This window comes from Nanorana parkeri, unplaced genomic scaffold (genome assembly GCF_000935625.1).
Source record: "Nanorana parkeri isolate BGI_ZX_2015 unplaced genomic scaffold, ASM93562v1 scaffold417, whole genome shotgun sequence".
NCBI lineage: Eukaryota > Metazoa > Chordata > Amphibia > Anura > Dicroglossidae > Nanorana > Nanorana parkeri.
In genome coordinates this window covers 664349-682335 of record NW_017306685.1, presented here as the reverse complement: position 1 = coordinate 682335, position 17987 = coordinate 664349, and the positions used below count along the sequence as shown (strand labels likewise).

The window sequence follows — 17987 nt, the reverse complement described above, 5'->3', positions numbered from 1 at the left end:
ATTATATATATATATATATATATATATATATACCGTATTTGCCGGCGTATAAGACGACTCGGCGTATAAGACGACCCCCTACTTTTTGTGTTAAAATATAGGTTTTGGGCTATACTTGGCTTAAAAGACGAGTATAGCCCATCATAATGTTTAAATGCACCCACTAACCTCCATGGCGGTATTCCCGAGTGTGGCTCGGGGTTAATTTTTAGTACCATGAGCGGTAACCTCGAGCCACACTCGGGATTACAGTCTCTTACCTTGTCCACGACCCCCGCAGTGTCCTCCGTCCCTTGTGAGCGTCCGCGTCACAGGGGGCTGAACCGGCGGCAATTTTAAAAGTTAAAAAAAAAAAAAAGAACAAAAAACGAAAAAATTAAATCATCAGACCGCCGGGGAGGCTAATCTGTCAGCTCGCTGGTAATACTGTATGTACTGTAGCTTCAGCTACATACTGTATACCGCGCTGAGCCAATCACGGCAGGCTTTGTATTAATGAATACAGGCTTTGTATTAATGAATACAAAGCCTGCCGTGATTGGCTCAGGGCGGTATACTGTATGTAGCCGAAGCTACATACTGTATAACACATCCATACCCGGCGTATAAGACGACCCCCGATTTTCGGGCGATGTTTTTAGGTCTCCAAACCAGTCTTATATGCCGGCTATACTTTACTAGGGATGCACCGATATCGATACCAGTATTAGTATCGGTGCCGAAGTGCAGATACTGGGCATTTTCACTAGTCCCCGTGTAAATGCCCCAATACTAAAAGCTAATACTGGCCCTTCAACATTTTTAATAGATTTGGCTGCTATAAGGTCCTGCGCTTGCTACGGTAGGAACCTCAGAGCAGTCTTCTGGGGACCTTGCAGCACCTGTTTATAGCCCATCTAACACATCTTCCTGGGGACCCCCACTGCCCATACCCGCCCGCGAGACCCTGCAGAACCCAACTGAGACCCTGCACAGCCCTCCTGAGATACTCCACTGGAGACATCAGGCTGGCACCCTGGCACAGTACAGAGTATGTAGCTTCATACTATTCTGCATTGCTGTATAATGTATTGCTAGGATTTGTAGTCCTCTATAGCCGGTTGCCATTCAGCATTGCTGTATAATGTATTGCCGGGATTTGTAGTTCTATATAACTGGCTGTATTTCTAGGATTTGTAGTCTTCTATAGCGATGCCATCCTGCATTGCTATATAATGTATTGCTGGGATTTGTAGTCCCTCTACAGCTTGGAGTCAGTGTGAGAATTACCAGGATTGCAGCTGGGACCTGGCCCTGGCACCTCACCACTGTCCTAAAATCATTAGAATATTGTTTTAAAAAACTGTCACATGACAGTAAAAAAAAGTATCGGTAATTGGTATTGGCGAGTACCTGAGGAAAAGTATCAGTACCCGTCCTCGGCCTGGAAAAAATGGTATCATTGCATCCCACTTACATTAGGTCAAGTTGGATGACCAGTGTAAGCGTAAATAATACTTTATGCCTGGAGTTTAGCTTTAAATATTTACATAACAGTATTCTGCAGATTCCACTAACAATTGACAAAAAGCAGCCACCAATGAAATCAACAGCTTGGGGGTCATTTTGGGGGCTTTTGTACTGTCCTGACATTTTTATTTGCTATGTTACCAATGAACACAGCAGCATTTCTCCCTCCACTGTTCCCACAACCACAGATAGATTTGGGTCTGATACACTTCATGCCCATCGATCGCACAGCGTCAAGTCACTTTGTCTCTCACACAAAGTATAAACACTGGCAGCGTTCCCACAGCTTCCGACTAAAAACATCTAGGGCGCATTTAGTTAGATTTGTAAGGAAAGCTGCGGTCACATTATACACCTGATATGTATCCTGTAACACACAGAAAGGATATCTGCCAACATGTCCTACTTCCTGACAAATACAGAGATCTGCTTTCACATGATGGAGGCTCAGATGTTGTGTCCTCCGTGTACTGCAGGAATAATGCCACTATAAAGTACATGCTGAAAAGAAGAGGAAGATCAAAGGGTTCTATTCATACAATAGGATTGTGAAAAAAGAACATCTAGCGCTTTGTTTCAGTAGCGGCAAATGTAGACCCAGTTATTTGTCATCCGGTTTCTATGCAAGTTAATAGACTTTGGCTTTGTGAACACCAAAGGCAAGATTTACATTGATATCATTTTTGCAGTGTATCTAGAGGCCACATTTTTGGATAGCATAGACAAGGTTTAAGACCTATGACAGCTCACTGTGTCCGTACTGCAGGGACTCACACTTTCGATGGCTGCTTGTGACCATTGCAGTTTATGTTTCTCAGCAGAACAGGAAGTGGCAACTGTTTAAAGCTGGCCATACATGCACACAGGACTGAATGAGAGAAATCCATTAATTCCACCATCCCCAATAAACAGCCTGGATGGACACTTTTGGCTATTGCATTCAGAAACTGCTGCTCCTGACAAATTCGGCCGAGAATTTTCAGACTGGCCGATTCAAACCAAAAATTGTTGTTTGTCGAGTGGGAGGGTGCCAATAGGACCACCCATTGCTCACAGGCTGCTCGCTCTGTTTGGCAAATAATTTTCTGACAAGTTCCTTCTATCTGCTGATCTAGGGATGTCGGCTGGAAAGCACAGTGGCACCCATGCTTCGAATTTCGGCTGGTTTATCAAGAACCGGAGGAAATTCGAAGCGTGTATACTCGGCTCTACTTCAATCCTAGCAAGAGGAGGCAGGAAGTATCTAGTTAGAGTTGTACCATCACACATGCAAATGGAAATTGGGGTACAGCATATACAAATATATCAGATTAACAAAACATCCAATAATAAGCTGTCCTGGCAGCACAATTTCCTCATATACAAGCTGTCTCTCTGATGGGTTTTCATGTCTGTGCCTGCCTGGCTACTTCAATATTAAGAGTGTTATTTTATAGTACAGGATTATTATTATTATTATTATACAGGATTTATATATATAGCGCCAACAGTTTGTGCAGCGCTTTACAGGATGACAGGATGTCAGTAAAAATGTTAGGATGACATTTTTACATTTCAATAAGGTGTTTTTTTGAACATTAACACACACCAATATGATTATTTACATTAAGCTAAACTCTTAAATGTGTCTAACAAAACAAACATGCATTGCCAATAATAAACACGGCCAATGGTACGGTGCTGCTATAAGAAGAATGCCAGCTAAAAATAACAGTATAAAAATGAACAGCTCAATACATTTCCCGAGTACTTTTTTAGGCAACTTGATGTCCTCAGTCTGATGGGCAGAATCATTCAATCCACTTCATCGGAGCCCAGGTCTTCCTGGACCCATGCCAGCCTGTGACTGAACAGTTAGGCCTCATTCACACTGCCACGCGTACGTGCGTATTGTACCATATGCAAATAAATGGCTCCATACACACAGCCACGTATGGAGCCGTATATTTGCGTAGCGTATATATGCGCAAAAACAGAATGGAACCGAGATGCGTCCGGGCAGCGTATTTACGAGCATATACGCGTGTGTACGCGCGTACAGCAAATTAAGAAATTCCATTACGAGTGATGCATTCTGGGATTGCATATAGTGCACGCATATATGCTCGTATATACGCGCATAGACGTGTATATACGCAATATACAATTTTGCTTGCGTTGTGTGTGAATGAGGCCTTAAAGGAGTAGCAGAAAGATGAGCTCATCTCTCTGCTCTCTCTTCCCATCAGCACGTTAACTGATTGGCTCACTGCTCACTTGTCTCACACTCCAGCCCTGCTGTAGAAAGACTGCAAGAGTACAGCAGGGCATTATGATGTTGTAATGATTGCAGTGCTACATTATTTGTGTTTTGATATCTGCATAAGTTCAGCTTTAAAAGATTTGGGAAAAGTTACTGCAAATTCTTTTTACTAACTTACTGCATGGGCACATTTAAAGAATCTCCCTCCAATGGGGAGGGAGGAGGAACTGATGCAATGATGTAATCTATCCAAGAATGACTTTTGCCTTTTTCATTTTCAATTAAAGAGCAGCCAATATGGTGCCCAGAATATGGAATTCAGGTATCTTCTCTTTTACTGCCTCTTCTTGCAATGGGAGAGCAGTCAATAACACACAACCCAACACCTTGAAAATGGCGTGTCTGTGCCCACCTCCTCCATGACTGAACATTGACCTATAGTGAAGCTTACACATAGCAAGCACATTAGGCTTCCAATGTATAATGAAGTCAAATCCTGTCATTCATCTATGTGTAAAAGGCAGCTTGAGCTACAGCGCCTGTAAACAAAAGTTTTTTGTTAAACTTGCTGTAAACGGGAAGCAACATATGTTAAAAGGGGCCTAAAGCTCCATCTGCTGGCTAAAAGAAAATGCAAAATAATTTTTTTTTTTTTTAGTCTTTTATGAAAGAATTTACACATAACATTATGACTACCCACCTAATATTGAGTAGGTCCCTCTTTTGCTGCCAAAACAGACCTGACCCATCAAGGAATAGACTCCACTAGACCTCTAAAGGTATGCTGTGGTATCCGTCACCAAGCCGTCAGTAGCACATCCTTTAAGTTGTGAAAAGGAGCCTGCATGGACCGGACTTGCTTTTCCAGCAGATTCCACAGATGTGCAATTGGATTGAGATCTGGAGGCCAAGTCAACACCTTAAAATCGCTGTGTTCCTTATACCATTCTTGAACCATTTTTGTAGTGTGGCAGGGCGCATTATCCTGCTGAAAGAGGCCACTGCCATCAGGGAATACTGTTTCCATGGTGGGGTGTATATGGTCAGCAACAATGTTTAGGTAGGTGCTACATGTCAAAGTAACAGTCACATGAATGACAGAACCCAAGGTTTCCCATCAGAACATTACCCAAAGCATCACACTGCCTCTGCTGGCTTCCCATAGTGCATAATGTTATGGATAATTGTCTTATATTTGCTTTAGTAAGGGGAAGGTGTAGTGGTTTTGTACATACACCCAGTTTCTTTTCTTGTTTTTACTACTATAAATGTTTGAAATCGGGTTGCTTTCTACCAGTTTCTGTTATTTGCTCAGTATTGTCCTTTTTAAAACAAGCTGTGGCTTTCTCTCCAGGCAGGGAGAGAAAGCAAACCATAGAACAAGCACAGCCAGACCTAGTTAGAGCAATGACTCAATACAAGGTGTCAGTTATATATTTTGCCTGTATTAAGGAAAAAACCCACTGTTACATGATGGAAGATTAACTTTACATATTATTTCATTCATGTAATAAATCTAAAAGTCCTCCAGGTAATTCCCAGCAGGGTAACTATTGGCTGCCGAGCGGCGGTAATCAGGATCATCTCAGCTCCAGGACACCTGCGGAGAGGTTCTCATGCTCACAGCTTAGCGTCTTTTCTGACCCGGACAAGTTTGGTCTGGCATTTGTTAAACATGATCAACCATGTTTCCCTTGAAGAAAATTTCATCTGCCTCATTAATCGTTTTCAATAAGGAAAATGCTCACTTGAATCTTTTACAGTGATCAGAAAGAATGTTGGTCTATACCACATTTAGTAACCGGAGAATTTTCATTTATGGAAGGCTTTGTGTAAAAAGTTACCTTGCAAATCCTGAAAGCTCAGATGGAGCATAACTGCTACACATGCTGCTAAGGGTGGTGTGGAACTAAAGTCTGCTATACTTACCTCTGCCCCAGCAATGCACTGTCCATAAGCTACCTCATTAAAACCTTTGCCTGGCCTTTCCTATTTGGCAGTTTTGGCCATCTAGATTGGTCAGCCCCGGATACCATAAATCCCATATGTGTGCATGGAAGTTAATTCATTCCAGCATTAAAGCAGAACTCTGGGCATACATATTCTTAATCCTTGCAGTGGGACCACCCCCACATTGCAAGGGTTAAGTGCGCTTTTTTGTCAAGGTGCAAAAAAAATGGCTCTTTGAACAGTCCCTGGAGCCTCCCTCCCCCTCTGCTGCAGCGGTCTAAGGTCCCGTGACTCATGTCCTATACACTGTGTATAGGACATGAGAAAGCCAAGGGTCATAGCACTGCCGGAGCGAAGGAGGAGACAGACTGGAAGGAGCGCTGTAACACCCGGCCAGCTGCAAGGTTCAGGCGAGTATAACTTTGTTATTTTTGCGCCCAGACAAAAATGAGCACTTAACCTTTGCAGTGCAGGGGGTCACACAACTACAAGGGTTACGAATATGTATGCCTGGAGTTCTGCTTTAAGGCTTGCTGGGAGTGTACACAAAGCTGCACTGTGGCTCAGTGCACAGTATTAAGATTGTGGGCAGGCAGAAAGATAGCTAGTCATTGCAAAAGAAACATAGTATGTCTTCTACAAAAAAAAGCATTGCTGCTAGAATATTTTACTTTACAATTAATGTTCTACTTTAAGAGACCCTTTTACTTTGCCCTGCATACAGAAGTACATATGTTTTTCCTTATCAGGCAGTGCCAGACAAAGGCAGATTCAGAGATAGCTGGGACATCCCCAAGCAATAGAACAAAGAGATGGACAACACAACAAAACAACCACCAACAGGCCCACATAACAGAAAACAAGGGAGAAACCCCAAATCCAGACAGCAGCCTGTAGCTCTTTGCGGCCAAAACTAGCATCAGCCAATGCCGAACAACCACCTGGTAGAACTTCGTGGACAGATGAGAAAAAGACCAGGTGGCGGCCTTGCAAATCTGCCATGCAGATGCCTGACGCTGCAAAACAAGGGATGCACTAGACATGTGCCATTCGTTTCGTTCCGAATTGAAATTTGCACGAATTTTCGAAAATTCGGATGTTTCCGAATTCCGAATTACAGATATAACGAATGCAAACGAATCCGAATTTCCGTTTCCGAAATTCGTTAGCGGTAGTTAGTTCGAACGTTCGTTTCGTTTCTTATTCGTTTGAGCAAAGTGACATTAGAGAAGGAGAAAAACATTTTTTTTCCCCCTCAAATGTCACTTTGCTGCAAACGAAAACGAAACGAACGTTCGAACCAACTACCGCTAACGAATTCCGAATCCGAATTGACTTTCACACCCGAATCCTGAAAAACGAAATAACACAAAATCCGAATCAGAACGAAACTAAACGAATTTTTTGGCAGTGCACATGTCTAGGATGCACCAATACCATTTTTTCCAAACAGAGTACGAGTACCGATACTTTTCCTCAAGTACTCGTGGATACCAATTACCGATAATTTTTTTTAGTGTCATCTAACAGTTTTCTAAAACAATACAGACTAATGATTTAAGGACAGTGATGGAGTGCCAGGGCCCGTTTCCAGCAGCAAACGCTACGCCCCTGGTATTTCTGCCACTGACTCCAAGCTGAAGAGCAGGGGTAGCAAACCTCTGGCCCTCCAGCTGTGGTGAAACTACAAATCCCATGATGCATCTCTCTTCGGGAGCCATGTCTGTGGCTGTGAGAATCTTGCAATGCCTCATTGGATTTGTAGTTCCACCACAGCTAGAGGGCCGGAGGTTTGCTACCCCTGCTGTAGAGAGACTACAAATCTCAGCAATACATTATACAGCAATGCAGAATACCACCAGCTATAGAGGACTACAAATCCAAGCAATACATTATACAACAATGCAAAATACTTCCAGCTATAGAGGACTACAAATCCTAGCAATACATTATACAGTGTTCAGCATAAATGAGCACCCCCTTTGAACAGTAAGATTTTAATCAGTATCTCAGTGAACAAAAGAACAATTTCCAAACTTTGGACAAAACTGAGTTTTTTTAGAACATTTATTTAGCTCATAACATGGAAGTAAGGTTAATAATATAACTTAGATGACAGAATCTTCAGTTTGACTTAAATTTAGGTGAAGCAAAAATGAATACACCCCACAACAAAAACTACTACATCTAGTATTTTGTGTGACTTCCATGATTTGTAAGGACAGCACCAAGTCTTCTAGGCATGGAATAAACAAGTTGCCGACATATTGCAACATCGATCTTTTTCCATTCTTCAAGAACGACCTCTGTTGCCTGCGTTCCCTGCACCAACAAGGTGTCTAGGACTCCTACCCAGCCCTTTTAACTGGAATCTGTTGTGAAGATCATCCATGACAGTGGGAGGAAGCTTCTTCCCAACTAGAGCTGGATTCCTGAGCCACTAGGTCAGAGACAACTTTGGAAGGAAACTGGTTTTTCTAGAGCCTAAAAAGATTTGTCCTATGATGACAGGATGTTGTGTTGTAGGGGTATGGAGTGGAACGGTCTCAATGGAGACTACCATTGAGCCCAGAATGCTCATGCAGAATTGCAACATTCGACAGCTCCTGGACTGTAGAGTCCAAGTCAGGGAGCAGAGTATCGGAAGCTTTATTCAGGGAAAAAACAAACCTTTGATAAGTGGTGTATAGAATAAAACCCAGATACTCCAAGCGATTGACCATTTTTCCAGTACATGCCAATGAAAAGCATCCCCAGAGCATGATGCTGACAGTATCATCCTTCACTGTGGGGATGGTGTTCTCGGGGTGATAGGGGAGTCTGCCACATGTTGTTTGGTGGACTCTAAACATGCAGTCCTTTAGCAATTGCTATTTTATTTTTTTATGTTGCACTCTTCCATAAAGTCCCCCTCTTTAGAGTGTACGGCTTCAAGTGGTCCTATGGACAGATACTCCCATCTCCCCTGTGGATCTTTGCAGCTCCCTTAGGGTTATCATTAAGGTTTTTGTTGCATCTCTGAATAATGCCCTCCTTTTTTTTTTCCTCCCGCCCCCCCTCTCCCCTCAGGGGGCTTTTCAGGACATGTGTATTAATACTGACATGCGACAGATTATAGGACACTTTGATTTGATACAGGTAGACCTTTATCAATTATGGGACCTCTGAAGTTAATTGACTGGCCCACATCTCACTTGGGAGTTTTATCAAAAAGGGGGTAAATCATTTTGGTCATTCAAGTTTCACAATAAAGATGTATTTGCATCTACAAAGTGGTAGGCATATTGTGTACATTACATGTTACAACTACCCCGCCCCCCCCTCAAAAAAATATCAACTTTAATTCCAGGTTGTAATGCAATAAAGCAGGAAAAACATCAAGGGGAGTAAATACTTTGGTGAGGCACTATGTTTTTCAGCCTACCTTAAAAATGAACTTCAAAAATAGTCAGCCACTGTTGAGACAATAAACACTTTGCTCAGAAGTTCTGGTGGAGGCGGTTGGCTGTCAAAATAACCCCATTGGTGCTCAGCGGCTGGCTGTAATAAAAAAAATCTCTCTCCTATAAACAGACCATCGGTGGAAGTGCTACAAAAGGAAATAATGCAACTGGAGAAGGACCTATGGTAGCTCCTAACTTAAAAAGTTATCCGTCTGAGCAACAAGTCTTCTAATTCCAGGTCAAGTGACCTAAAGCCATGCACAGGGATGCCATGGTCAACAGACTCTAACAAAGGCAACCAGAACGGTTTTGACAAAGGCCCTGACAACGTAGAGCTGTTGCAGGTCATGTGCTAGATTTATATAATGTGACCAAATACCAGAGTATTGCAGGATATGCTTAGATTATATTAAAGCTAATAGAGGTATATGCTCATTATCTCTGCCCATCCACCCAAATGGCTCCAGAGGTAGAAATTCTCAGAATATAATACATTCAAATGTTAACGTTTAGCTTTTGCAATGCTATTTCACACAGAACACAGGCGTTATTGCACACAGGTTCACATCTTATTAAAGACAAGAGTGAATCATTATTTCTCTCACTCAAGCGACAGTATTTTCAATTTTGGATTAAAGTTCCTTTGTAAAAAAAAAAAAACTTCCATTATTGCGTTACTTTGTTTGCTTGCTGAAGAGACTGTTTTGTCAGCAAACTACAGACCCGTCAATTGTGGTTTTCCTCCTTCTGTTTTCTAGTTCAGTGGCGACAATTAAAACACAAGATGGACCTTGCTCAGCCACTTCTGATGAATGAAACACCAACACACAAAGTGCCTGTAGCAAATGTTCTCAAGAACATACTGGAATGAATCAAGAAAAAGATTGTGATGTGTGTAACCGATGTAAAAAGACATTTGGTAGCACAAAGGACGACATAAATGACACAGCAAGCTACAGGAAGCTACAGGAAGCTAAAGTCAATGAATGACTCACACCCCCTTCTATCTGTGATCACCACCAAAAGACTTAATGATGCAAGCAACTCATAGCAGTTCTAGGCTCTCAAACTGTCTGTAATGCTCTTTTTATATACAGTTAAGAATATGGTAGACAGATTTGAAAAAAGAAAGGCAGACTTAAAACTCAAAAAAGGAAACCAATATAAATAAATGGTGTATAAGGTGTATATAAGTTATCTTTCAAAATGCATAAAACTATTTTTGTATAGTTTCCAAAACCATGAATGAGAAAATATCCGAGAGGTAATCATTGCTTATAATTGAAATATAGCATAGTCACATGACTGTTAGTGGGCCTGGGCTTAGAAGCTTCACTGGCATACAGTCAGCGAAGGTTTACTATTAGAATAAAAATAGTGTCACACTTTTGCAAATTTAGACTAAGTGCTAGTTCACACCAGATGCAGTCCGTTCAGTTTGGCAGGTGCGTCACAACGCTTTCCAATGGGATTTCTGGTGCTCTGTTCACACCAGTGCAGTCTGTTCCAATGCAGTCAGAAAAAAATACTGCTTGCCCTATTTTAGCTGCATCAAAAACACATGCAAAAGCACTGGAACGCCCCTGAAATCCCATTTTAAGCAAAAACACATCAATTGTCGCAAAATCACAGCAAAACTCATTGCAACTGCACAGACGCACGCAGTTCTGGTGTGAACTAGCCCTCAGACTTATAAGCCAAGTTATTATGTAATGCATGGAAGGTGTCCTTTATGCTAGAGCCACACACAATTTTTAGCAGTTCAATCATTCTACCAATATAGATGTTTATCAATTATGAGAAGTAGCAACTGATAAATGGAACAAAATGCTCTTGCTGGGGTCAATTACAAAGCATGTATCAGCAATCAAATGAATACAACTGGTGCAGTGCGCGAGCATGCGAGATTGATTGCTATGAAATGCTACTTGTGTAGCTTGCACCATGGCAAGTCATTTGTTTCTTTGTTTACTGATCAGTCCCGTCTCCTTTCAAATAATTGCTGAAGACTTGGTAGCATGGTTGACGCAAAAAAAAAAAAAAAATCACCTAAGCAGCTTTAGTGTCAAAGGGAATTCAAACTGAGAAACACAATTAATGAAAACCATTTGCCTTTTACTGACTGCACTTAAAGATTTGGCCCCGCAGAACCGCCAGCCAGACGAAGATGCCTTGTAAGAGAAGTGGCGAGTTTTGGAAATTGTAACTGGCCAGCCTGTGATGCTGCTGTAGGTTTATGATGGTTAGATGTTACAATTCACAGATCAGCTGCATCTTTGAACCACCTTGAACTAGTTCAAAGCCTCAGATTGCCATTGATCTATCCTGCATCCAATTTAAAAAAAAAAAATCTTTAAAAAACAGAAACTATTTACCATAAAAAAAAAAAACACGACATTTACTGTACAGTTATGTTTTATGTTTTATTGTAAAAAAAAAAAAAAATGATATAAATCATGATAGACTAATTTATTTGGTTAAATAAGATTTTGTACTGCAACGAGAAGCACACATTCTGTGGTCAGTACTTGGCAATACTGTGCGAGGAAGATGGACATAAATTATAGGAAAGCTCCTCATCAAAATATAATATTCCTATGCCAAACATGCAAAACTGCTTTTCCCACACAGTGGAGGTTGTAGGCTGTGAGACATTAGGGGGAATCAAAAGACATGATGTATGGTGAATCCATGATCTATGCTAAAACCGTTCACTTCTACTGAGCATACTAGGCAGTGTGTAAGTACGTGTGTGTAGTTATACATTTATACACACACACACACCACACACTACAAGGAAGGAGAGGTAAGTGATATGTCTTGAGTGGCCATATAAATTCTGAAAGACATTGTCGTGGGCAGTATACAAAAAACAAGCACTCAAGTGGTCAAGTCTCCTGGAACCCCTCTATTACTCCTTCTGTAAAGATCCCAGAACAATCTCCATTTCTTAAACATTTGATGCCAGCAGCTCTTACATAAAGTGCCTCAAGGTCCCCAAGTTACAGAATACTTCCTTGTAGAGATGTTCTATATTTCAAGGACTCTGATATGATTAAAAACCAGAATAGACATTAAAGAAAAAGACATGTTATTGAAATGATGAAATATAACCAATAATCACATTACTGTTTTTCCAGCACTAGTAGAGCAGGTAATATGCAGCCTAGGAATCAGACGCCATTAACAAAAATTGCTATGTGCCCATCTCTCCCACTAGACATACAGACAAGTGAAAAATTAAGAACACCCCATGGAAATAGTTAATTATTTCATCATATATTAGCAGGCAAATATTAGATCCCTATTCAAACAGTGCCTACAGCTAAAGATGATATTCATGAACAAGGGACACATAAAATATCATAAGTATATTCATTCTCAATTAATGAAAATGTAGATTGCTCACGTGAGAAAAATGGTGTGTGTGTTTATTTATTAGGGATGCACCGATACTTGCCATTTTCATGAGAACTGCCAGGGTTGCAGCTTGGACCTAGCTCTGGCACTCCACCACTGTCCTGAAATCATTAGTCTGTATTGTTTTAGAAAAACTGTCACATGACAATAAACAAAAATGTTTCAGTACTCGTACTTGGGAAAGTATCAGTACTCGCAAAACTGGTATCGGTGCATCCTTTTATGTATATTTATATAAAAATAAAAATCATACTACATTGAAACAGAGATGTACTAATGTCAGGAGCTCCGTGTGCGCCTTACAAATGACAGCTGCCTACTAACTTTTGAATTTTTCTCTAGTCTAGTCTTGGAGCTCGAAAAAGTATCTGTACTTGTACGGAGTATAGATATATATATCCCGCAGTCGTACGATTATCGTAAGGTGTGTGGAAGCCGTGCGACCTCCACTACTGTAAGGTCGCACGACTTTAAACTTACGGACAAATCCATGAAATTACAATCAGATGTCCCAGATTAGTTGCCAATCATTCTTATGCTGGGCACACACCTTACAACCATCGCAAGACTTTTGTCTTGCGATGGTTGTAAGGTACTTAAAAAAACGCTTGCACACTTCTGCGGGATTTCCCGCGATTATCGTAAGGTGTGTGGGCACCCTTATAAAAACCTAGAGTATTTAGTAGGGATGCACCGATACCGATAATAGTATCGGTGCCGATACCGAGTATTTGGGTGAGTACTCGTACTCGCCCAAATGCTCCGATACCTAGCACGAGTACTTCCTGTATCAGGAAGCCAGGCTGCGCATCATTACACGCTGCCCGGTTTCCTGATTGGCCGGGAAACGGCTTCATGCTCTCTCATCATGAGAGAGCATGGAGCCATTTCCCGGCCAATCAGGAAGCCGGGTAGCGTGTAATGACGCTCTGCCTGGCTTCCCGATTGGTCAGGAAGCTAGCAAATCCGGAAGCCGGGCGCGGTGTAATGACGCAGCGCCGGCATTCTGATTGGCCGGAAAGGCGGCGTCATGCTCCCTCGTCATCTCATGAATCATAATATTAAGAAACTGACCTTAAAGCATTAGTTTGTATTGCTTTAGAAAAAAATGTGACCTGTCCCTTTAAGAAAAAGTATCGGTAATTGGTATCGGAGAGTACTTGATCAAAAGTATCGGTACTCTGTCTTAAAAAAGTGGTATCTGTGCATCCCTAGTATTTAGGGTCTGGTATGTCTCTGCTATTGACATGTTAATCATGCCAAAAAAAACAAAACTCTAAGGCCCTCAGAAAAAAGGTTGTGAATGCCTAGGAGGCTGATAAGGGTTTTAAAAAGATTACCAGATTATTTGAAATCAATCATTCTTCTGTAAGAAAATGATTGTATGAGCTGCACAGATTTCAAAGGACTGCCGATTTGTGCAGGACTTGCCAGCCCAGCAAATTTTGCCTAAATGCTGACCGTTTGATGCTAAAAGTCTCCAAGAACCCCAAATTTCCGTTGCCGTGTCTGAAGGTAAATCTTTCAGCTTTTGGTCAAAGTGCATGCATCTACTATCAGAAAGCAACTGTACTGATTTAACATGCATGGGAGATGTGCCAAAGAAAATCTTCGCTGTCCCAAAAAAAAAACCAATTAGAGCAAGACTATTGCTATTGATCATACAGCCAAACACGGGCCTTCTGCTGTGAACTGATGAAACAAAGATACAGCAGGTGTCTGTGAAGGTTCTCATTCATCCAGGTCATGGTATATCTGTAAAAAAAAAGTCAAAGGTAACTGGACTTGCTGTATTTTTCTTAAAGACGTTTTACTGGTAATCCAACCAGCTTTCTAAATTCAGAATGACTTGTACAAAAACATTTACATACAATGCTGTTTTAACACTTCTCTCTGGGCAGGTTAATAACACCTCCTAGACTCCAATTATGCAAATACAATCAACACCTGGTTGTGACTAACAGATTATGTCGATTGGAGCGACATTCACCATGTTTATTCCCAGAGAATTGTTGTACAAGTCATTCTGAATTGAGAAAGCTGGATACAGATAAAGATACAGCAGGGAATTTATCAAAACTGGAGCAGTTGTGCATGACAACCAATCAGCATCTCTCTTTCATTTTCAAATCTTAACTGAACAAACTGATTGGTTGCCATGGGCAACTGCTCCAGTTTTGATAATGCTTGGACGGTAGAATTCTTAGGCGCAAACTAAAGAACCTTATACCATCTGTGAAACATGGTGGTGAGAGTGTTATGGTTTGGGGTTGTTTCATGGCTTCAGGGCCTGAGCAGCTTGCAATTGCGACAATTTTCCTTGGGTTTTGATTCGAGTATACCATATTTTCCTCTAAGTAAGCACTGGTTTGAATATCTATTATTTGCCTTTTCAAATATGTTGAAAAAGTTTAAATATCTTACATTTTCACACGACTACAGAAGAACAGGGGAATATTCTATCAACCTTGTTTTTCCTGGGTGATACTTTTTTTTAAATTGCATCAGGATGACGCGAGATAGGGAGATGAGTGGCAATAGAGTTTAGCTGGATTCTTCCTTTATAGCAGTCACACCACTCAAACATCACTTCTGTTGCTCTGCAGACTTCATGTCACGGTGTATTCTCCAAATGTGAAGTAACTAGTTAAATACTGACGGTGCAAATAGAGAACTAAAAATTCAGTGTGCGTTGTACAGGATGTTGTAGTCAAAACCCCTCCTCTCTTAAGAAGTGATTCCTTTCCATTTGAAGACCATAGTTTTCTTATGCTTTTGGTTATCTTTGCCAAAAGGTTTTGTTAGCCAGGAAAACTAGACAAAACATCTGCTTGACATCCAATCGTATTTTTCACATGAAAGAAATTACTTTTAAATAATGGCTCATCAATGTTCGGTTTTATTCAATAGAGTTCTTATTCTTAATTGCTGATATTTGAGTACAGTAACCTGTAACAACCAAATCAGAACTTACAGTCAGACTGGTACAGGTTCTGATTGTCTGCTACTGGTTACCACATAATTAGCACTTAAGAGTAATCCGGGTAAACTTTTTTTTTTTTAAATCAAGGTATAGGTGAAGTAGTTGAATGTTCTTTTACAATGCAGTGTTACTAACCAAATACCCTTTGATCCAATGACTCCAGCACAAAAGAAGCCGACCTGGTTAATACATGGCTTAGAAGAAGGGCTATGATTCTCCGACTTGTGAATGTGATGTAGCCGTGTATCAATCACTGCTGAGGTGGTGAAGATGGTTTGAACTCTTTTCACAGTTCTTGGCTTTCCAGGTTTCATGAAGGTGCTGGAGATGTTTATAAGTTTTTAAGCTTACATTCAGTGCTGGGTGGATTTCATTAATGCCAGACTCTCCCATCAGCGAAAGGCCACAGATCCCAAAATATGCATGCAAGGCATCTAGAAAGAGGTAAAATACACATTTACTATTGTTTTATTTCAGCATGGTAATAACGTGCTCAGTTTGGGATAACCAGTAAAGATATTTCAAAGGAGAAGCTTGTTTTAGAATGGTGGGAAATGGGAAGTCCCATTAAGGTAGCCGGGCGGCGTGTAATGTCTGCCATCCGGCTTCCTGATCGGCTGGGATGCAGGCTCCATGCTTCCTTGTCACCAGGTGATGAAGCATGGAGCCGGCTTTCTGGCCAATCAGGAAGCAGAGGGGGTGAGTCATCACACGCCATCTAGCTTCCTGATTGGTCAGGAAGCTAGCGCTATGCTCCCCCGTCCACAATTGACGAGGGAGCATGGAGCCAGCTTCCCAGCCAATCAGTGAGCGAGCCACTACCTGCCCCCAGCTTCCTGATTGGGCAGGAAGCCAGCTCCATGGTGCCTCGTCACCAAGTGACGAGGCAGCATGGAGCCGACTTCCCAGCCAATCAGGAAGCCGGACAGCGTGTAATGACTCACAACAACCTGCTTCCTAATACCGGACGTTCCAGTATTGGGATAAGTATCGGGAGCATTTGGGTGAGTACGAGTACTCACCCAAATACTCGGTATCAGCACCAATACTAGTATCAGTATCGGTGCATCCCAAGTGGGAAACACACAGCACAAGATGTGGGCAGAACAGCTAGTTCAGAAATATATGAAAAAACAACAGCAACATTTGCTTTCAATAAATGAGATAAAATTCAATGTGTAAAACAAAGAAGAAAATGTCCAAATATTTTTGGTGTTTCCGTATATTTTACAGATTTTCGACATTAGGGTAAACATAAATAGCAACTTGAACAAAGTGAAGCAACTGTTGCTAAGCCTAAAAAGAAGACCAAGGCCAAAAGAGTTAGAGTTTGCCATCCTCTCCTGATGGGAAGTGTGAATTCTAGCAAAGCTTACTCTCCTTATATACAAAGAGATCATGAAAACCATTAATCCATTCACACCATGTGGATACATATGAAAAGGAACAGCAGTCATAATCCCTCATACTCATGATACAGGTTAGTGGTTCCTCTCCAATTATTTACTGGCTTGCCTCTGCCCTCTTAAACATGCAGTGCTAACTGAGCACAGCAAGGGGAAATTAGCCACGATAAGATCAAAGTTGCTAAATTATTGCCTGCTTCTATATCAAACTAAATAACAGTAGGATCAGGGGACACAGCTGTGTGGACCTTTAATGTGTTTTTAATCAGGATGTTTTATTTGTTTTTGTTTCCCCAAGAAATTAATTAATAGACATAAACCAATGATACATACAGCTATAGTGAAATTGTTCATGCTTCATACCCAGTAATGCAGGAAATATTCAACACATACCTATATTGCTTTGGTAGAAGTGCCCAAAGAATGTCACAAAGCAGAATATACAGTAACATATTTCATTGTCTTTTATATAAGAACACATTGTGCATGAAATGATTATTAAAAGGAAAGAAATAAATCATGGTTACCTGGGTGACTATCTGGCCATTTAGCAAAACCTCCAACAAGGCGGTCCTGGGTGGACAGGATAAAATTTCGGTTCTTCTCAAAATTTGTGTACTTGAAGATATTCAAGAGCTGGAATAATTATTATAAATGAAAGAATATCACCAACTTTTACTGACTAAACCACATCTGAAAAGTAGTTTACATGTTACAAGCAATACGCTTTCAGTTGTGTAAAAATTTACCCTTAACGTTGCTCCCACCCAAAAGGAGTAACATGTGTCAACTGGTTTATTGGGTCTCCCATGGAAGCCATTTTGTTGTCTCAAAATGCACCATCTTCTTATTCGGTTTAATTCCTTCTCAGAAAACACATCTTCTAGCTTTCCCATGAGACAAAGAGAAGCTATTCCGCAAAATGTGGAACCACCTGATCAAATGATAATGAAAAAACACAGTTATTCAACACAAGCTGCAAATACAGCCCTCAAAATATCCATCATTTCCAAAAACATTTTTTTTGGGGGGGG

General features: G+C 41.0%; 1 protein-coding gene across 1 annotated transcript in view; it reads right to left on the bottom strand.

The window, feature by feature from the left end:
• Positions 1–15598: 15598 nt before the first annotated feature.
• Positions 15599–17987, bottom strand: part of PGGT1B (protein geranylgeranyltransferase type I subunit beta) — a 41753-nt gene continuing 39364 nt past the window's right edge. The window contains exons 7-9 of the mRNA XM_018559845.1: positions 17703–17887; positions 17481–17589; positions 15599–15981 (exon numbers count right to left, since the gene is read on the bottom strand). Coding sequence (XP_018415347.1) covers positions 15794–15981; positions 17481–17589; positions 17703–17887 — 482 coding nt within the window. The 3' untranslated portion in view covers positions 15599–15793. The remainder of the gene's footprint in view (positions 15982–17480; positions 17590–17702; positions 17888–17987) is intronic.